Here is a 19,967-nt window from a genome sequence, read left to right as displayed (position 1 = left end):
GGTTCACGCTGCAGCCAGAGCAAGTTATCTGATCCGTCACCCGGGGCATTTTCTTTTCTTTTTTTCTTTTTTTCTCTTCCCGATTATCGGTCGCTTAGTGCGAGATCCACACTCAGCAATGGACAATCAGCAGGTGCGGTTCGCCGTCTGGTCACTGGTGTGGAAGGACCGACCATAAGGAGAGGCAAAGGAAAAGGGAAAAGAAAAAAAAGGAAAAGAAAAAAGATCATCGCGCATGGGTCCGTTTCATCGCCTCCATCGGCCGGGTGGAGCGTCATTCTGGGTCTCGTCACCTCGTGTCGGGTTCGCCTTTTGACGTCGGCAGATCGATAGCACTAGATAGATATTTCATATTAATACTGGCCCTGTCCCGTCCGATCTTGCTCTGGGATCGTCGTTGCTTTCTTCCCCTCTCGTCTCCTTCCTGCAGTCGACCTTCGTCTTGCGTTGTTGGTTTGCCTTTTCCCCCCACGAGGCACATACATTGAGGAGGTAACATTGATATCGATACCATCAGTGGGAAGGTTAGGTACTCTTTACCAACATGGGCTTCCTGAATAAGTTCCGGACCCGTGATGAGGCTCACCATCATGATGCTTCCGCAATGGAAGCTCATACGCCCAAGACTGGGCACCAAACACCTCAAGTGAACGATCTCTCCGACGACTCCTCGAGACTGAGCTTGGAAGCGCGGAATGAAAAGGAAATTCAGCAGCATCCCGGCCAGGTCACCGCCGGGGCCTATCTGGGTGTGAAGAAAGCTGAAGCAGCCGCGTTGGTCTGGAGCAAGAAGGCCGTCTGGGCCACCTATGCCTGGTGAGTGTGCAATCAGAGACGCAGATTCAAGACGTCCACTGACTGATTGTCGAACTTCTAGGATCTGGGTGTGCTTCTTCCTCCTGGCCCTGCAGTCCGGTATCAGCGGCAACGTCATCTGGAAGGCCTACGCGAATTTCCAGAAGGCGCCTCAGATCAGCACCGCCAATATCTTGTACAGTATCATCGGCGGTGTCTTGAAGCTGCCTATTGCCAAGATGCTCAATATCTGGGGCCGTGCCGAAGGTCTCCTGGTTTTTGTCGCGGTTTACGAGATCGGCCTGATCATCCTGGCCGCGTGCAATGGCCCTGATTCCTACGCCGCGGGCTACACCCTGTACTGGATCGGCTACGACGCCATCTACTTGATTCTCGATGTCTTCGTTGCGGATACCTCGGGCCTAAAGAACCGAGCTTTTACCTTTGCTTTCGCCAGCACACCTTTTATCTGCACAGCGTTCACTGCTCCCCTGGCGGCAAACTCCTTCCTCAAGATCACCACCTGGCGGTGGGCCTATGGAACCTTTGCCATCGTCATGCCTGTTGTTTTCGCTCCCCTGGCAGTGGTCTTCAAGATGTATCAGAAGAAAGCTGAGCGGATGGGTCTCTACGTGCGGGAACGCAGCGGTCGCACATGGACCCAGTCGGTGATCCATTATACCCACGAGTTTGACGGTATGATCTTCTCCTCCAAAACCCTACGGATCCCTTACATCGTCCAAGGCAACTGACTTTGTTCCTCAGTCGTTGGCGCTGCTTTGCTGATGGCCAGTTGGGTTCTTCTGCTGCTGCCGTTCGGTATGGCCAGTAATGGCCGCGCAGAATACAAGAGCGCAACCTTCATTGCCATGATCGTGGTCGGCTTCTGTCTCTTGTTTGTCTTTGCCGCTTGGGAAAAGTGGTTTGCCCGCGTCCACTTCATCAAATATGATCTGCTCAAGCAACGCACCGTGCTAGGCGCCTGCATCCTTTCTGGCGTGGTTTTCTTCAGCTTCTACTGCTGGGATCTATACTTCTACAACTTCTGCATCGTCGTCTACGACCTCAGCATCCCCATGGCTGGCTACATGATCCAGATCTACAACGTGGGTTCGTGCTTCTGGGGCGTGATCTTCGGTCTCTACGTTCGCTGGACACACCACTTCAAGTACGCCTGCTTGGTCTTCGCTCTGCCTCTGATGATCCTAGGGGCAGGCCTCATGATTCACTTCCGTGGCCAGTCGGACGATATCGGCTACGTGATTATGTGCCAGATCTTCATTGCCTTTGGCGGCGGCACCCTGGTGATCGGTCAGCAGATGGCCGTGATGGCCTCCGCGGACCGCGAAGGCGTGCCCATGATGCTGTCGTTCATCGGTCTGTTCACCAGCCTGGGAGGAGCGATCGGATATGCCGTCGCGGCTGCAATCTTCAACAATGTCTTCGTCAGCTCGCTCGAGTCCCGTCTGCCGGCAGACCTCAAGGACCAGGCCATGACCATTTTCGCGGGCGGTTATTCCACACAGATGACAGACTACCCCGTGGGCACCGCTGGCCGAAACGCCATCAACTACGCCTGGGGCGAGAGCCAGAAGTACGGAGCGATCGCTGCTACCTGCCTGTTGGTCCTGGGCATCCCGGCCATCGCTGTCTGGAAGAACTACAATGTAAACAAGCACCAGAACAAGGGTGTGATGATCTGAGGGCTGTGTTTGGTTGTTGCACAAAAAAAAAGATACCCCTTGTATACAGTGTGATGCTGGAATGGCTAGAGTATGAGTGTATAGATGCGCTTTGAGACGATTATGATGCTTTGGATACTGCCACGAATACTGCTTTAAATACTACTTCTACTTCATATTCACTGATCGTCCTTATATCCCGCGTCGTAATCTGCTTCCCCCCTGGTAACCCTCGTTTGCCTCCTGGACTTAATCAACCCTGCAAGGGTCCGGATCATGTCGATCTCGGCGGCGCTGGATGGAATGCTCCATCACTGTGCATCTATAAACTGCTTCTCCTTTCGTGTGGCGTGTTCTCTTTATCTATCCTAACCCTTCTCATCTACTATGCTATTCCGATGGCCAGGAGATGGGAACGTTACGGTCAGGGTTGGGTGAGCTTTGCGACGTTGTGGAGAAGAAGATCCCGCGGCTGGAGGACTTTGATTGAGGTTCTGTAGTGGGGGTTGTATCGGACAATACTGTCTGGGATGGGATGTATGTGTTTTATGGTTATGAGGTTGTTTGGACGTTTATCTATTTTGGGGGGAAATGGAAAGCGAAAGCGAAAGCGAAATCGACACGCTGGCTAGTAGCGATTAACACCGAACATGCATCGTGCCCATCATGCAGCAAGTAACAGAAAAAAAATCCATCAATCCATCCATGCCAGGCCGCAAAGAAAGCAAAAGAAAAAAAAAAAAAATTTCCTTCTAGCGGTCCACTCCCACTCCCAGTAATCAATCCGTGGCAACTACGGGTTCAGACGCGGGCTCGGCCGTCGTCTCCACCGCAGAGAGTCCATCCGTCATCACAGCTTCAACTTCAGTTTCAGTTTTACCTTCAGCCGTCTCCGACTGTAGCTCGCGCTCTCGCGCCTCCTCCTCCTGCTCCTCCTTCTCTTCTTCCTCTTCCCAACTATCCGCAACCTCAGTCATAGCCACAGGCGGCGCCGTCGCGCTCTTCTTCCCCGCTCCAACGCCAGACCGGAGAACAAGCTTCTCCTTCTTCGGAGGACCCCAGCCACCGCTATCCCCCGCGAGCGCTGCATACATGGATACGGACCAGGGGCTCGCACCGGGCGCCGCGAGTGCCGCGCGAGCCGCGCCCACGCCATTGGTGCGGCGCGAGGCAGCAACCTGCGCCCACCCGCCGTTGGCGCTGTCCGCGGCCTGCTGCGCCTTCGCGGCGTCCTTGAGCGCCTTGGCTTCTGCGGCGGCGAGGCGCTGCGCTTCGCGCTCCTTGAGGCGCTGGCGCTCGCGGATCTTGACGCATTCGCCGACGCTCTTGCCGCCGATGCCGATGGAGTTTTCGGGCCCCACGCCGAGAAGCGGCGCCGTCCACGTCGTGGGCTTCAGGACGAAGACGTGGCGATGCGGTTCGGGGTCGAAGCTTTCGCTGGCGAAGCCCCAGTCTGTGGCCAGGGAGTGGATGTAGGCTCGTAGGGAGGACTTGGCGGGCTGGAAGCGGACGGAGCGCTGGGTGGTGCTGGTTGCGAGGGAATGGAGGGTTGACTCGTAGGTCTGGAGAGTCGAAAGCGGAGAGGTGGAGGAGAGCTGGATGTACATGTCTAACGTCTCGGTCGAATACGGCAGGTTGCTCAGAGAGACGTTGGCCGCGGCGGCGGTGGTGGTGGAGGGGTTGATTTCGACGCCCAGCGCCGAGGCCAGAGAGCGGTTCCGCTCCAGGCGAGCGCATTCATCGTCGCATGTCAACGGAGTCAACGTGGGGGCCTTCTGGGCCTGCTGCGGTAGTCCCTTCGATGCCACAGCCGCGTTGCAGCGTCGCGACTGGCGCAGTCGCCCGCAACCACATGTTGCCGTGACCGTGGACGCGCAGGGCGTCTTCTCAGGACACTGGTACGGAGCGTGACATGCGTCCGTACATGGATGACCACACAGTGCTTTGGTCTTCCCACAGGGCTGCTGGCAGGGCTTCGAGGCATCCTCGCACTCACCCGGCCGGTGGCATGTCTTCTGGCAGAAATGGGAACCGCATTTGAGCGGCTCTCCGCACACCTGGCCACATCGTGTCTCTGCCAGCCAGCATGGTTGGTTCTTCAGAACGCGTTTGCCACAAAGGCATTTCTTCTCGGTCAAGAAAGGGCACTTCGGACAACCTTCCTCGTCCGTATGACAGTTATGAGCCGTTTGAGGGTGGCCACATGGCTTAGGGCGTTCACAAGGGAACGAGCAAGCCGGAGGTGTGGTTCCGCAGGGCAGTGGCGGTGATAAGACGGTTCGGCCACAGTTGCAAGGGATGTCCTCAAAGATCGCCTCCCGGCAGGTATTGCAAGGTCCCTTGTGGCAGATCTCCGGGCAGGTGTGTCTTCCGCATTTCAGCGGACGGCCACAGACCCGCGTGCAGATGTGTTCGGCTTCCACATCCTCGTCGCTAGGACGGAGATGCGACTTGAGCTTCCGCCGCATAGCCTGACGCTCAATAGCCTTCTGCTCACCCGGGCAGCAACGCTCGGCGCACGCATGTCGGCCACAATGCAGTCCCGCTTTGCAGATCCGGAAACACCAAGGAGCGTCGGTTGTACCTTGGTGGCACACAGTCACTACCGTCGTGCGGCCACAGCGGCAGTTAACAGGCACCTTGCGCAAACAAGGGCCACAAGGGCCAGTATGGCAGACCTGATCGCAGGAATGTCCGCATGGCAGGATCCTGCCGCAGGCTTCCGCGCAGTTCGGTATCGGGTCCTCACAGGACGTTCGGGGCGAGAAATTAGGTGTATCTGCGAGTAGGGTCTTCCCGCAAGGGCAGTGAGATACCACATCCGGTGACCTGGGACAGTGCGCGGGATGTGCATCCTGGGGGTGGCAGCCCTTCTCACAAAAGTGAACGCCGCAATCAAAGGGACGGCTGCACTGGTCTCCGCAGCTAAAGCAGCCCACCCAGTCTTCGATCGTGCCATCCTCGTCCCGCGCTAGCTGACTGTCTTTCTCTTCCTCCTTGGAGCTGCAAAGCATTTCCGTCTGCACCTTTCCACAGTAGCACCGAGCGTCAATCTTGACCTCACACACTCCACAAAGCCCCTCGTGGCACGGCCGAGTACAGGTGTGTTCGCCGCAGGGAAGCAGATCTCCACATATCTCGCCGCAACTCCATCCTTTCTCGTAATCAGTGTCCTGGCAACGCTTTGTCGACGAATTCCTTCCGCAAAAACAATCCTGCGTCGGGCCCATCGCAGTGCAAGGAGCACACGGTCCAGCATGGCAAGTCGCATCGCACGGATGTGGGCAACCTTTACGAGGCCGCGAGCAAGTTTGCCCGCAGGAGTGCGGAGGAAGTCCAGGTAGCGGACGCGGGTCCACCTCCTTTTCACACCAACAGGTATACGAAGAAGGGAAAATCTCATGAGGGAGGTTACATCCGGGACACCGCCAGGCACGCGGAGCACTCGACGCCCCGTCCGCCGACCGACGCGCAGCATCCTGGGCCGCGGAGCCTTCGTTCTTCGACCACTTCTTGACACAACTCAAATGGAAAACTGTCCAGCATAGCCCGCAGGACCACACCCTCGACCTGCGCCCCAGCTCGCTCGTACAGATGGGACATTCGTAAAGATTGTGCGCGATATCTTCGTGTATCCGAGTGGCGATATCCGGCGCGGTAGATTTCGTCGTAACCTTCGGCGGTCGATGCTGCGCGCTTTTCGATTTTCCCTTCCCCACCGTTGAGGCAGCAGACGATATTACAACTGCATCTCCGCTCACCGACGCACCAGGCACAAAGTCGGGCGCATTAGCCCTCAACTCCGGTTCCTGCGCCTCCCCCGTTCCCTCCGCGGTCTCCTCGTCGAACGCCCGCTCGGCTCTTGTCAAGCGTCCTTCGAAGATCCGTCCACCCGCCCCGACGGCTGCTCCCTCGCCACCCCGTCCGCGTCCCCGCCGTCGACTGTTATCCTGTGACGATCCCCCACCTCTCCCCCCTCGTTTGCCCCCTCTGGGCCCTCGCGGAGCTCGCGGTTCGTTCGATCTGCTATTCGTCGCCAAAGCTTCGCTGGACTGCTGTTCGGGTTGTGTTTCAGGGGTAGCTGATGCAGGTGCTCGGTGTGAGCCACGACCGCCACGGCCTCGGCCTCGTCTCGCAATCTTGGGGCGCGGGGTGCTGTTGTCAGCGGTGGCCACCGGGGAACCCGACATGGTGTCGACGGTTCGAGAAGGTTGGGACGAGTCTGCTTGAGGGATTCCCATGCACTGCGAGTTGAGCGAGCGATTCGCAGTCTCGAATAAAGACAGGATGGGTTGTTGCGACGAGAATTGTTGTTATTGTTGTTGCTGAAAAGCGATCCGATATGACGCAGAAGGCGGAGAGAAAAAGGAATGTCAGTCTGGTCTGATCAGAGAACAGAAGTATGTGTTTGAGTTGGAGGAGAAAAACTCGGAAAGCAATAGACCAAAAACAAAAGAAAGAGAAGAAAGGTTGATTGCTTCGAGAAAATGGGAAAAGGGAACAAGATGGAATATGAAGGCGTTCCTGGAAGACTTATTGCTTAGAGATAGCAGATCTGCGTCTATGTCCGGGTGGCGGCAAAAAAAAAAGTTGGTTCCGACGCGGCTTTGACTGATTCTTGCTGGAAGGAGGCATCCGATTCGACAGAAAATGAGTCAACCTGGCTTGGATTTGGATCTCCAATGAAAAACAGCATTGATCAATCAATTCAATTCGTACCAGATCCATATTGCGGGTTTGCAGTGGAGGACAGAATGCGTCTCCTGCTGCTTCAACTGGCCAGACTGCCAGTCCTGCGCTTGTCGAGTCATAATAAACACGGCACTAAAATGACTCATGCATCGTCATAAACCCTACAGAAGAGATATTCAAGTGACAGCATGCTACAAGGATTCCTCTCGGTCTGCAAAAAAGCAAGAAATTTTGATTGAATCAGTCCTACATCAAGCCATAGCGCTATGCATATTACTCCATAAGGCACAAAACAGAGTGGTAAATGAGTCCTCGTATCAAGAGAATTTTTGTCAACCAGCAAGAACAATCCCATCGAGAACACTCAAAGCTCAGAAGAAGAGGACAATCTCTCCACGCTCGTTCTGCTTCACGCGCAATGTGCGCCATAATTCCTTCTCGTCGTCGACTCTCCGCTCACGATCCGCGCGGCTTCGCCCTTGATCACGCCCGCGGTCGGCATCGAATTCATCGGTGATGTCGCGATGGAACCGTTTCAGTATCTTGTTCATCGAGAACCCTCGTGAGCTCTCCGGTCCTTTGGTCACCAGAGAAAGGAAGTGGGAAGCCATTTGTCTTTGAAGTTCACTGGGGATGTTCGGCTGGCCGTAAACCACCACTTCGCGGCCACTTTCATCTCGCTGGGGTTGGTCGTACTCGATCTGCTTGAGTCGCTGCGTGGGCCGGTCACCTCCCGTCTGAGCGCTACTCTTGCGCTTCGACTTGCGTGAATCTGACGTTGCGACTTGGCCACTGGGGCTACGGACGCGTGCGGTCTTCTTTGACCGGCGAGCATCATTCGACGCTTTATCATCGTTGGTAACGCTGCTTCCGGACGCAACAGACCCTCCAAACATTGACGACACAAGGCGGCCTGCCTTGTTCTTCATCGAGATACCCAGACCTCCATCCTTCTCGCCCTCCTGGTCATCCCGCCGGCTTCGTTTGATCGGGGATGAGGGATCTGGATAGCGCTGACGAGCACCCTGTTTGGGCTGATCATCATCATCGGTCTCGGCCGAGGGAGACCGCAGCATCCGACTCAATCCGCCGGTAAGGCCCGAGTGGTTCAACATGGGCGTGCCTGGGTGATTGACAACGCTCGATGGTGCCTCAACCAGGGGTGTATCAACATCCATGTCAACATCGTCAGTGCGCCGCTTGCGCTTCTTGTCGCTAGTCGTGGCGCTGCCCTTCTCGCTTGCGCGCAAACGATCCTTCTTCTTCTTCGGCGCTGGGGTCAGAAACTCCATCGAAACATTGGGTGCCTTGCTGGGGTAAACTCCGGGCTCAATTGGGCCTGCTCCATAAGAGAAGCCATTTTCCTCATATGCCACATCATAGCTCTTCTTCTCCTCGTCGTTGTCGCTCTCGACACGTGCCAGCGCCTTGCTCGTCTCGAAGACGGACGGCGCATGATCAACCATCTGCATCTGCTCCTTGGGCCCGCCAAGCGAGACTTTTGATGCGTTGGGAGTATCCGCGGTCACCAGGTAGTCGAAGACGTTGACGGATTTGGATGTCTCGGCCTTGGCTGCCGCGGCTTTCTCGGTGCGTGGCGGTGTAGGGGCCGGTGGGGGCGCATTAGCTTTGGGAACATCGACATCTGTGGCATCTTCAACGTATGGAGCGCGGTGATGATTGTTGGCGTTGGGTTTCTGGTTCTGGCTCTGGTTCTGGTTCTGGCCTCTGCGTTGGTTCTTCACCGGCTTCTCCTTATACAATGCGCCTTGATATTTTTGGGCCTCGGACATACATGACTGGATATCACAATGAGTCAGCTCCAGTCTTGCTGCCGGAAGATATGCGCAGCAAGGAACCATGGCACATGGCCATAACCGGCTGGCGGGATTACAACCGCGATTCATATCAAGCAAGGAAGGCTTACCGTATGCGCTCTATAGCTAAGCCCTTGGAAGTGCACCATGCAATCGATGCAGGTGTAGGATGCGCCTCGGCATTGGCTGCGATGAGGGTCGAGCTTCTTCTTGGTGAGGACATCGCCGCACGCCTAGACGTAAACGGAGAAGTTTAGCCCTGTCTATCGATGAAGAAGAGACAGTAGTCTACTACTTACTTCGCATGAGAAAGACACCATCTTGACCCCACTATAACTGTTCGATAAGCGTATGCGCCGACTAGGTGATTGTAGCGACACGCAAAGACAGACGCACAGATAGGTTTGGACCTTCGATGCAAGTAGCAAGCGCGACCTTCAGATTATGAGCCCAAAAGGCTGCTTATCGCCAGCGTGTATAATGAGGTTGTGATAAGCAACCCGGGGCCCCTTCGGCGGAGGAAATGTGAAAACAACGAGCGTTGATGGAGAAACAAGAGTCCACAGAGGAATGAAACTGGCTGTGCGCGGTTTCGCAGGGATCCGGCGCCAACCGAAATAATCCTCGAGTATTTGCAGCAGATGTCTTCACCTTTCTCTGACCGACTGCAAACTGCACCCGATTCGCTTTTTTCCTGTTCTGGCGCGTCTCTTGCGAAAAACGAATCCCCGAGAAGAAAAAGAAAAAAGAAAATAAAAATAAAAAATACAGAATTGCGCAACAATGGCGCTATACCCCTTCAGGTTAGTGTCAATGGCTGCCTTTCTGCCTTAAGAACGAGGTATCCAACAGCGACAATGCTTTTCTCCCCGCAATCGCAATCGTTCATGCTGTCCGACTTTTGAAACAAACCATCAGACATGGTTCTGCGACAGTGGCTGATCATGGCCAGATATAACTACTCTGCGAGACTTAACCTCTCTACTTTTGGGGGCCAGTTTTGCATCTCTCAGCCTGGGTCTGTATAACCACACTCAGCTATCTGAACTCGCTTGCTAGCGACATCCTGAAACGCAATCATAGATCGCCAAACAACCAGGGTTCCTTGGTCAAAGGGACAGAAGTGTGCGAATTAGGATTACGGCGGCGGCATTGCGGCGTCTGTACTTCTGCGCTGACCGGCCCAGGTAGTCAGACGACTCGTTGCGGTCTGTTCAAGGGGGGCGCGATCTTTTCCTCCGCCAACCGCCATCTCACTTGGCTGGGATGGTGAGAGGGGCTGTGAGTCTGTGCGAGGTGTTTCAAGACGAGATTCATGTGGATATGAATGGATGAAAGACGAGATATTGTTGATGGTAGAACTATATTATCCAAAAATAGAGTGGCTATATATCGGGCGGTACATACTCCAAAGATACCTTATGCTTGGTTGTCGCGCTACCCATCAATTCTGAGATCGATACTTCGGGTATAAACGAAACATGTTGAATCGACGAGCAATCAATTCATGCAAGATGTTCATCCAAAGCCATGTTTCGAGCAAAGAACAAGCCTTCCCGATGAGTGGGCGGATGGTCACTTGTGCAAGTCACAATTACATCCAAGCTTCAAAGGGCAGTCATGCGCCCCAGTAGCCGTCCCTGTGTAGCATTCATAGACCGTCATCTGCACTCCAATTCATAAAGAACAGTCCAAAGCTTCTTTTGATCCCAAGTAGGAATATCTGGAGCTATCTAGACTCCTCAAGGTGCAGATACCAGAGACTGCGCAAGTGCTGTCATATGCTCGTAGAAGGGTAGCAAACTGCAGACATGCCCAGTCGGTGAATTTCAATGATTGCGTATTCTATGTACTATACAAGAGTCCAGCTCCGAAGACGACAGAGATCAACGGCCTGCGTGCGAAGAATTGACTGGCCAGGTGAATCTGACGGCAAAGGATATAGATCAGCCCCGGGTGGTGCTAAATTAGTCGGTCAGCGGTTAATACCCATGTAGTACATCAAAGTACTTACTCCTCCTTATGGATCTCAACGGGAGTGACCGCGTCGCCCCCTTGGTCCTTCTTCTGGGGCGAGCTCTGACTACCACTGGCAGGTTCGCCTTTCTCGGTTGTGGCTTTTGCGTCGTCCGCGCAACCACAATCATAAAAGTCGCCGATTTTAGTGCAATCAAACTCCGGCTTCCCAAGCATTGTGTTTACTTCGTTGTGGATGAAGCAGCCCCAGCCTGAAGCGGCATTTCTCGAGGAAACCTGTGGCGGGTACTTTTCCAAATGGCCCCGGAAGTGTTCAGCGCATTCACCGCTGGTCCCAACAAGTCAGCCGCCTGAACCATGCCACATGAGCCACCTACCCAAAACCTACCAGGGATATAGTCGCGCAAAGAGATGGATGAACGAGCGCAGTGTCTCTTGCTGCTCTTCCGTGGGATCTTCCGGATACCGACCCAACATGGTGTGGAGGTACTTCCATGTCGCACGACCTAGTTCTGCTCTGAAAAGTTCCGATAGTTTAGTTTCCTGACCTGATTCAAAGATATACGGTGGCCTACTTTGCTGTCTCGTTCCCCAGCCGCGGCATAACCACCTCCCCTTTCAGAATCTCGTCTTTGATTTCATTTTTGACTGTCGCGGCCGGCGCAGACTTGTCGATATGACCGGGAGCGCGAATAGCGGGACTCGGCGGGCCATGGGGTCGAAAGAAGAGCACGAATAGAAGGAATACCGCGACCACCGAGGTGATCAGAATACGTCTTGTGATCTGACGGTTGGCCATGGCCGTGTGTAGAAAGTTGAGAAAAGGGGACTGGGAAGATAGAATAGTCGAGATAACGTCACCCGCAAATATGCTGTGCGAACGTCCAATCCAGTGAACGTCAAATGGACTTTCCTTTCTGAGTAAGGAATGAATGGATAGAATTAGAAGATTAGAAATAGATACATCGAATAAAGGAAGAAAGGACCGTGGAAATCAACGTGGTTTGAGTGATAGCTTTGTGGCTCATACGACAACGACAGCGACAACCTCGCCATCTTCTGCAATCTCCACGTGTTGCGCATAAGTCTGTTGTGCTTGTTCCATTAGTAATTATGCGCGGTTGTACGACCATTGCTCTGGCCAGGACATCATTTCATTGCTGCGGATGGCATTGGGCATTTCAATGTGAGACAAAGACAGATGGACAAGATCACTTTAGGCAGAAGATGGTTGCCAAGTGCCAATCGGGACAAGTTGAGCTACGATGGTGCTTTGCCCGATCTTGAGAATTATTTCGATCCTCCACAGTATGAAGAGAGAGGAATTCGACGGTCACATGATATCAATATCGACTATCAAAGACATCAAAACCAGACTCTACCTTATCGATGATCACCATTCACTGATCTATTTTCCATTGAAATAGAATCCCAACTCCCCTGTCGAGTCTCAAACAAGATGCCATGAGTGATCAATCAGAATCTGGAGTTTTCTGCGCGTCTCCAGACTGCTGAAAGTGTGGGGGGGATGGATTACTCCGGATTAGCTCCGTCTTTATATTGATTAACATGGAAATATCCACCACCAAGCATTGGTGCCCTCCGATCATTGCTCCATTAGAGTCATTTCAAAAGCCGTCGACGTGCTAATGACAAAGTTCAAGATTCAGGCTTCCACGCCTCTGCCAATTATCTACTTACTGTTAGTTACTTGTGCCCAATATGAAGATATTATCCGTCACTCGGGGCTCCATAATCTCCACCACCGACTGGGATAACACGATTCCTTCCAATCGAACTCATTTTCTCGGTGTTTGACCATGCTTCCAACTCGGTTTTAATCGACCTGCAAATTATTTAGGCTAATATGAATCGCAATTTGTCGCGATTCTTTGTGCAGCAGTCTTATAGCTTAGGTGGTGAGGTCAGAGCTTCTCCGCATTTGCGAGGGCTCAGGCTTGCCTATAGGCATTTGAAAACATGGGAAGCTCCTCCTACCGGCTTCTCTGGCTAATGTCCTGGAGTATGGTTCCCTGGCTGCCTTTATTGATTTCTTGGGTGTTGAATATATAACCCGGGGGACCAGCGCGATACCATCTACCTCTTGCACAGGGTTCGAACCGGAGCTGTCACTGTTGACGCCATGTTACTCGCTTTGCTCCTCGCTATCGGCTGCGTGGCGGGGACTGTCCGAGCGATCGGTCAGGAACCCATTATCGCTTTCCAGAATGGAAAGGATGTTTTCAAGTTAGCCGACAGGAACACCGCTCCGGGTGTTATCGTGCTTGACGGCAATGACTGGCCGGGTGTTATTCGAGCCGCTAGCGATCTTGCCGTTGACTTTGGACGAGTGACTGGCATGAACTTCACCAAAGAATTGGTCAATAGCACTAATCCTCACGACGAATTCCCCGTTCATGGCAACAACAAGGGTGTGATCATTGCTGGGACAATCGGCAAGTCCCGACTCATCGATTCCCTTGTGCAGCAGGGCAAGATCAATGTTGATAAGACAAGGGGCAAATGGGAAGCCTTTCAATCGGAGTATGTACACAATCCGGTCCCAGGTGTCCCGAGCGCTCTTGTCGTCTCCGGAAGTGACAAGCGCGGAGTCATCTATGGCCTCTACGATATCTCCGAACAAATCGGAGTCTCTCCCTGGTACTGGTTCGCCGATGTTGCTCCTGCCAAGCACTCCGAGATCTATGCCCTGAAAAAGAAGAAGGTCCAAGGCCCGCCGTCCGTCAAGTACCGCGGCATGTTCATCAACGACGAACAACCAGCCCTAACCAACTGGATCAACGAGAACTACCCTCCTGCCAAATACGGCCCCGGCTTCAATGCTCACTTTTACTCTCGCGTCTATGAGCTTTTGCTTAGACTTCGCGCCAACTACCTATGGCCGGCCATGTGGAACAACGCCTTCTATGCCGACGACCCTCGCAACGGTGAAACAGCTGATGAGTATGGTATTGTCATGGGTACAAGCCATACCGAACCTATGGCTCGGGCGACCAATGAGCAGGCTCTCTTCATGGAGGGACCCTGGAGTTGGGATACCAACGAAAAGAACATCACTCAGTTCTTCAAAGAAGGCGTTGAAAGAGCTAAAAACTTCGATACTCTCTGGACTGAAGGTATGCGTGGATTTGGTGATGAAGCCAGTGAGACTCTTACAGCAGAATCTCTTGGAAGCGTTGTTCGAGTTCAGCAGAAGATCCTTTCGGAGGTTCTCAACACCACGGACCTGTCAACCATCCCGCAGGTCTGGTGCCTGTACAAGGAAGTTGGCCAGTACTTTGAGCAAGGACTGCGTGTCCCCGATGATATTACCCTTCTCTGGGCAGATGATAACTGGGGTAACATCCAGCGGCTGCCTGTGGGCAACGAGACTGAACGGTCTGCTGGCGCGGGCGTTTACTATCATTTCGACTATGTCGGCGAACCACGTGACTACAAATGGATCAACACCATTTCACTCCAAAAGACCTGGGAGCAGATGCATCTTGCATACGAGCGTCAAGCAAAGCAGATCTGGATTGTCAACATTGGCGATCTGAAAGGGCTGGTAAGTGCGGAGATAATGGAAGCGAAGTCTGGCATCTAATGTGATATTCAGGAACTTCCACTGAACCATTTCTTTGACCTCGGCTACGATACACTCAAATGGGCGTCGCCGGACAGCACTCTTCAATGGCTGACTCAATGGGCTGCCCGTGAATTTGGTGAGAAGGTCTCCAAAGAGGTTGCCGATATCATGGCCCGTTACGGGATGTATGCCGCTCGAAGAAAATACGAACTTGTCGACCCCAACACATACAATGTTATCAACTACAACGAAGCAGATAACGTGCTAAATGAGTGGAAGGCCCTTGCCGATGATGCTCAGAAGATCTACAAGGGACTTGATGCTTCCGTTCAACCTTCGTTCTTCGAATTGGTTCTGCATCCCTGCCTGGCCGGTGCGACTGTCATCAACATCCATATCACCGCGGCCAAGAACAAACTCTACGCCAGCCAGCGCCGAACCAGCGCCAACACCTTGGCAGAGCAAGCCCTGAAGCTTTTCAAAGATGACTACGCTCTGGCTCAAAGATATCATGAGCTTCTCGATGGCAAGTGGAACCACATCATGGACCAGACACATCTTGGATATAACTACTGGTAAGTTCGACCATTTCGCTCAAGATTCGGAGCGGTCGCTAAGAAGTTACCAACAGGCAACAACCCATGAGAAATGTTCTCCCGCCATTGGCGTATACCCAAATCCTGGAAGAAAGCCTGGCTGGAAGTATGGGAGTCTCAGTCGAAGGAAGCAATGCATCGATCCCGGGCGATGACCAGTGGCATTCGCTGTCCTCCAACACTCTGGCCCTGCCACCTCTGGATCCATATGGGCCCAGCAGCCGCTGGATTGAGGTTTATTCTCGTGGAACACAGGATTTCACCTTCACCGTCAGCCCTCATGACTCTTGGGTCAAGGCAACGCCCTCAACCGGCAAGGTTTCAGCGTCCGGAAACAACACAGATGTGCGCGTTCAACTGTCCGTCGACTGGTCTAAAGTGCCCGCTGGATCCCACATGGCTTCGATCAATGTGACTATTGCATCGGAAGACTATGGAAACACTGGCATGCCCACTGTGCAGCTTCCGGTCAACAACACGTCCGTTCCGGCTGATTTCCATGGCTTCGTCGAATCGGATGCTACGGTCAGCATTGAGGCTGAACATGCTACCCGCAACACCACGACAGATGATGCCTCCTACGCCGTCATCCCTGGGTATGGTCGTACGCTGTCTGGAGTGACACTGCTCCCCGTCACAGTCGAAACCCAACAGCCGCCATCCTCCCCCCGGCTCGAGTACGACATGTATCTGTTCTCCAACGTGTCTAATATTAAGGCTACCGTGTATCTGGGGCCCTCACTTAATACCGATCACAGCCGCCCTCTCAAATATGCCATCGCTTTCAACGACGATGAGCCTCAGGTGGTTCAGTTTGTTCCTACGACGCCTATGGGGACTTTGCCCTCGGCCTGGAATGGAGTGGTGAGCGATGCAGTGTGGACCAATACCACCAAGCATGTTGTGAAGGCTGGCGGTAATAAGAACACGCTTAAGCTGTGGGCCATCGAACCAGGTGTTGTGTTCCAGAAGGTGGTTGTCGACCTGGGAGGTGTTAGGCCCAGCTATCTCGGTCCGCCAGAGAGCAAGATCGTCTGATGACATGTATAATATGAGCGTATGCAAGTATCTCTAGAACAAAGAATAACAAAATAGCATAATTAGGACGTTCCAAGCTACTTCTGCATGCCTCTTGTCTGCATATGATGATCGCGTTAGGGCTCATCAACCCAGCTGACCGTTGGACTGTGATTAAGTAATCCCCGATCTATGATTGTCTCCGCCGCCTTCTCCGGCTGCAACTTCTCCGTTTCACTCAATAACTTGCACAGTTCTCGCAGCAATGGCGTCGCTCAGGTCCTCAGCTTTCCAATCGGTGCTCCGGAGTAGATCCTCTCTGATGCATACACCGCAAAGACGATGGGCGCAGGTACACGATGTGCGCTTCCTCGCGACGCACCACAACCCCAACCAGGTTCTGGATAGATACAAATCCAAGCTGGACCAGAAGGCGAAAGAGTGAGTTTTCCCCCCAGTTAACCATATCTCCCTACTTCTGAGCATCCCTGCTGACATTAAGCCCATAGAGCAGGCCACGACTCAGTCAATTCTCTGAAAGAAGCCTACAAGGATAAGATCAACGACCTCCGCCGCGACGCTGCCACACCACTCACCCCGGAGCCAACAACACCCCCTTCATCCCCCAAGCCTTCCTCAACGGTGCAGACTCCTCCCACACCACCTCCATCCCCTCAGCCTATCTCCACCGCTGCCGCAGCTGCCGCAGGCTCATCCCCAGGCATCAAACCGCTCGACTCCTACCTCGACGTCGCCAAAGTCCGCGCCCTACCCCCCAAGGAAATCGAAGCCCTCTGGCGCCTGCGCCACGCCAACAACCCCAACTCCATCTGCGCCAGCATCCCCCTAGATATCTACCAGCGCATCGCCGCCGCCGCCCGCCAAAACCCCCAGTTCATCCTCCCCCTGCCCCGCGCACACACCGAGCAAGCCCCCGCCGCCGACGACGCCCCCGACAACGCCACCGGCGCAGACATCCATTTCCTGCAGTGGGCGTTCCACCCGCCCGCGTCCGCGCCGCCCTCCACCGTTCCCTCCGGCCCGTCGGCCAACACCCACACCTCCACCGTCATCTTCACCCAGTTGGCCGCGTATAAGCTGCACGGCGCGTTTGCGCAGCCGCATACCACGATCACGCACCACCTGGACCTGGCGGATGAGAAGGGCCTGGTGCTCATGCATGGCCAGGTGATGCCGGATTCGGGCATCTCGACCACCGAGGCGAGTTGGTTGGTGAGCTGTCTGCAGCGGTTTTATGATTTCGGGGTCCAGGCAAGTGGGCGCAAGGGGGAGCTGGTGCGGATGTTTACGCGGGGTGATGTGGAGGGGTTCAAGATGGAGGAGTTGATGGAGGAGGCGGAGAAGTTGTAGATATATCTCCAAAGCGTGTTGTCTTTTTTGTATAGTAGGCGCGGTGTATGAGTATGAGTATGAGTATGAGTATGTAGATGGCCTGGTTGGAAGCGTGATAGCTGTTGGATCCCATGTCCATGCACGATTACAATAACAGAGTCCAGTCCTCCGTTCCCGAGGATTTTGTTCTTTGTCTATTTGAGCTCTGGATACAGTGCGAATTGCCTAACTTCAAACAAAACCCATAGTTACTATCTCGATCATGAACCAAATTCTATTACCCACAAACACCCCCAAGCATTCCCCTTGTACACCCCAGTCTGGAGAAAAAAGCCGAAATATCGGCAGGCAAGTCAAGCAACAAGAAACGCCCGCCGCAATCCACGCATTAAAACATTTGATATCATCGACACACAAAGGGAGAAAAAGAAGACAGGTTAGAAACACCAAGCCACCCAAATTATGTACAATTTGGCCACGGATGAAGACGAGTAACGGGGTTTGCTCCAACAAAGGTTGGAGAGCTTAGATGAGGAATAGGCTAGGGGCGATGAGAGCATACTGGTTGTAACCTCGTAGTGGGTCAGTCTATAGCGAGATCTGTGCGCTCAGCATCGCGTCGAATGCTAACCGGCTCGTCAGGTCTATGCAACGCTGCAATGCGGGTCGGTGCTGCGCCGGAAAGTGTAATGCGTTGCGTTGCTCTCGCAGCATGTGCGCGGGAATTGCGGAAGGGTATCATTGATGCAGCGTCTAAGTTGCGATTTATTTGCAATCCGAAATCAAGAGAAGATGCGCAGCTTGCTCAATTCTGGCTCCGTACCACCTCCTCCATGACAAAATCATGGATGTGCTCGAAGTACCCTGGTTCAGCAACTGTGTCGTTATGGCCGCCATTGGGAAGCGTGCGCCAGACCTTGCGGCTTGATTTGCACACGGCAAAAAGCTGTGTCATGTTCGACGGTCTGTACACGAGATTAGAAAATCCAATCCACAAGTGACCGAGACGCATGTCTCAACGAGATCACTTACGGAACAAGTTCATCTTTCAAGCCGCTGAGGAAGAGAATTGGCACATCCTTGATCTTTGGCAGCACCTCTTCGCTCGTCCAGTACTGATGACATAGACGAGCAAGATACCGAGCGGGAGGGAAGACGCTAATTCCATGTTAGAGCCTGAAATCTTCAGACAAAGCGCACCATGCAGGACTTACGTTGGAATCAACTTTCGGATACTCAAGAAGGTATTCTCAAGGATCAACCCTCCCACATCCCCACTGTCCTGGTTCTCAGCGACTAGATTAATAGCGACGGCACCGCCTATACTCTGCCCATAAATAACAATCTTCGTATCCCTTGTCTCGGCCCGCTGTCGAAGATAATCCAATCCGGTCTGCGCATCGACCTTGAGCCCTGCTTCATCCGGAACACCGGTCGAGAGGCCATAGCCGCGGTATTCCAGCATCAGCACATTACAGCTCAGAACCTCCTGTAGAACTTTGGCGATGGGAACACGGTGGCCGATATTGCCCGCATTGCCGTGAAACATCAAAACTGTCACATTCCGAGCATGCTGCTTGTTCTCTGGCCGGATGAAGAAAGCATGTAGCGACTCGCCATCGGGCGTGGGGATTTGGAGGTCTTCGTAGTCATTGAGACCGAATTGTCGCGGACTGGGGACATTGGTGCGGGCGTCAACGGGGACATTGCGCGGATAAATCAGTTCACTGGACATGCGATCAGCTCCTGACCATCGCACTACGAGGAAATAATGGCGATACGACGGGGGGGATTCACTTTTGCTTGAAATACAGGAGGCCACTAGCTACCACAGCCAGCCCAGAGGATGCCAGGACCGGTAAACGAAGGAAATGCACGGCATTGTTGGCCATCGCAGCAATACTCCAGGACGGTGGGGGCGGAGGAGAATCGGACATTGCGGCGGGACGATCTAGATAGTGGTAGCTGGGAGAACAATGTTATTGTTATGTGTGATGCTTTAGAGGGATTTGATCATGTCAATGGGACAACACTATAGATCAGACTCAAAGAAAAGCAGGGACGATGATGCAGACGATGATTTTCGCAAGTTGGAGAGCAGAAGCGCCTTCATCCGAGATAGATGAGCCTGATCGATGGCTGGCGTTCAGGAGGCTTTGCGGGGAGAACCTGAGGCAATCAAACTAATGATGCCGGTTCGACAGCGAGCCAATGGGATGAGATATCCGCGCCACCGCCTGGCAGAATCAGCTTGAGCTGGCAACGTAACGCGCTCTGCCTGTTTGAAGCTCCATCAGAGCTGCCCGTCAAGCTCATCTCTCAGGCCCATCATCATCATCGCTCTATCACTTCATCAATCCAACTTTTAGTCCTTGAACCTCTACCTGTCGATATTTTGACCTAATCTACCGGCAGCCTCCCCGTAATCTCTCCAACTGATACCTTATCA

The 19,967-nt window shown here is 53.5% G+C and overlaps 7 protein-coding genes across 7 annotated transcripts, besides 6 other annotated features; 3 read left to right on the top strand and 4 right to left on the bottom strand.

Moving 5' to 3' along the window:
* Positions 1–186: 186 nt before the first annotated feature.
* Positions 187–222: a microsatellite.
* A 322-nt stretch (positions 223–544) lies between these two features.
* Positions 545–2,498, top strand: sit2 (putative siderochrome-iron transporter; the record flags this gene model as incomplete). The annotated part of the gene is made up of 3 exons (XM_001273308.1): positions 545–816; positions 878–1,491; positions 1,561–2,498. 3 exons carry the CDS (start codon positions 545–547, stop codon positions 2,496–2,498), a joined length of 1,824 nt encoding a protein of 607 aa, XP_001273309.1.
* A 758-nt stretch (positions 2,499–3,256) lies between these two features.
* Positions 3,257–6,667, bottom strand: ACLA_006390 (putative NF-X1 finger transcription factor; the record flags this gene model as incomplete). Its single annotated transcript, XM_001273307.1, is given in 3 exon segments — positions 3,257–5,480; positions 5,546–5,839; positions 5,850–6,667. 3 exon segments carry the CDS (start codon positions 6,665–6,667, stop codon positions 3,257–3,259), a joined length of 3,336 nt encoding a protein of 1,111 aa, XP_001273308.1.
* Positions 3,394–3,431: a microsatellite.
* An 873-nt stretch (positions 6,668–7,540) lies between the features above and the next one.
* Positions 7,541–9,306, bottom strand: ACLA_006380 (LYAR-type C2HC zinc finger protein; the record flags this gene model as incomplete). Its single annotated transcript, XM_001273306.1, has 3 exons — positions 7,541–8,968; positions 9,097–9,219; positions 9,286–9,306. The coding sequence occupies 3 exons, from the start codon at positions 9,304–9,306 to the stop codon at positions 7,541–7,543; spliced, it is 1,572 nt and encodes a 523-aa protein (XP_001273307.1).
* Positions 8,866–8,894: a microsatellite.
* Positions 8,866–8,900: a microsatellite.
* Positions 8,869–8,910: a microsatellite.
* Positions 9,307–10,932: 1,626 nt separating the features above from the next.
* ACLA_006370 (flavin-linked sulfhydryl oxidase ERV2) lies at positions 10,933–11,762 on the bottom strand (the record flags this gene model as incomplete). Its single annotated transcript, XM_001273305.1, has 4 exons — positions 10,933–10,948; positions 11,001–11,291; positions 11,352–11,480; positions 11,539–11,762. 4 exons carry the CDS (start codon positions 11,760–11,762, stop codon positions 10,933–10,935), a joined length of 660 nt encoding a protein of 219 aa, XP_001273306.1.
* A 1,344-nt stretch (positions 11,763–13,106) lies between these two features.
* On the top strand, positions 13,107–16,186 carry ACLA_006360 (glycoside hydrolase family 115 protein; the record flags this gene model as incomplete). The annotated part of the gene is made up of 3 exons (XM_001273304.1): positions 13,107–14,531; positions 14,583–15,127; positions 15,184–16,186. 3 exons carry the CDS (start codon positions 13,107–13,109, stop codon positions 16,184–16,186), a joined length of 2,973 nt encoding a protein of 990 aa, XP_001273305.1.
* Positions 16,187–16,430: 244 nt separating this feature from the next.
* On the top strand, positions 16,431–17,536 carry ACLA_006350 (ATP11 family protein; the record flags this gene model as incomplete). Its single annotated transcript, XM_001273303.1, has 2 exons — positions 16,431–16,606; positions 16,675–17,536. 2 exons carry the CDS (start codon positions 16,431–16,433, stop codon positions 17,534–17,536), a joined length of 1,038 nt encoding a protein of 345 aa, XP_001273304.1.
* Positions 17,537–17,582: 46 nt separating this feature from the next.
* Positions 17,583–17,610: a microsatellite.
* A 713-nt stretch (positions 17,611–18,323) lies between these two features.
* On the bottom strand, positions 18,324–19,455 carry ACLA_006340 (alpha/beta hydrolase; the record flags this gene model as incomplete). Its single annotated transcript, XM_001273302.1, has 4 exons — positions 18,324–18,483; positions 18,551–18,676; positions 18,733–19,245; positions 19,316–19,455. 4 exons carry the CDS (start codon positions 19,453–19,455, stop codon positions 18,324–18,326), a joined length of 939 nt encoding a protein of 312 aa, XP_001273303.1.
* Positions 19,456–19,967: the final 512 nt, after the last annotated feature.

The sequence above is a fragment of the Aspergillus clavatus genome, genomic scaffold, assembly GCF_000002715.2.
Source record: "Aspergillus clavatus NRRL 1 1099423829797 genomic scaffold, whole genome shotgun sequence".
Classification (NCBI taxonomy): domain Eukaryota; kingdom Fungi; phylum Ascomycota; class Eurotiomycetes; order Eurotiales; family Aspergillaceae; genus Aspergillus; species Aspergillus clavatus.
This window is presented reverse-complemented; position numbering and strand designations above follow the sequence as displayed.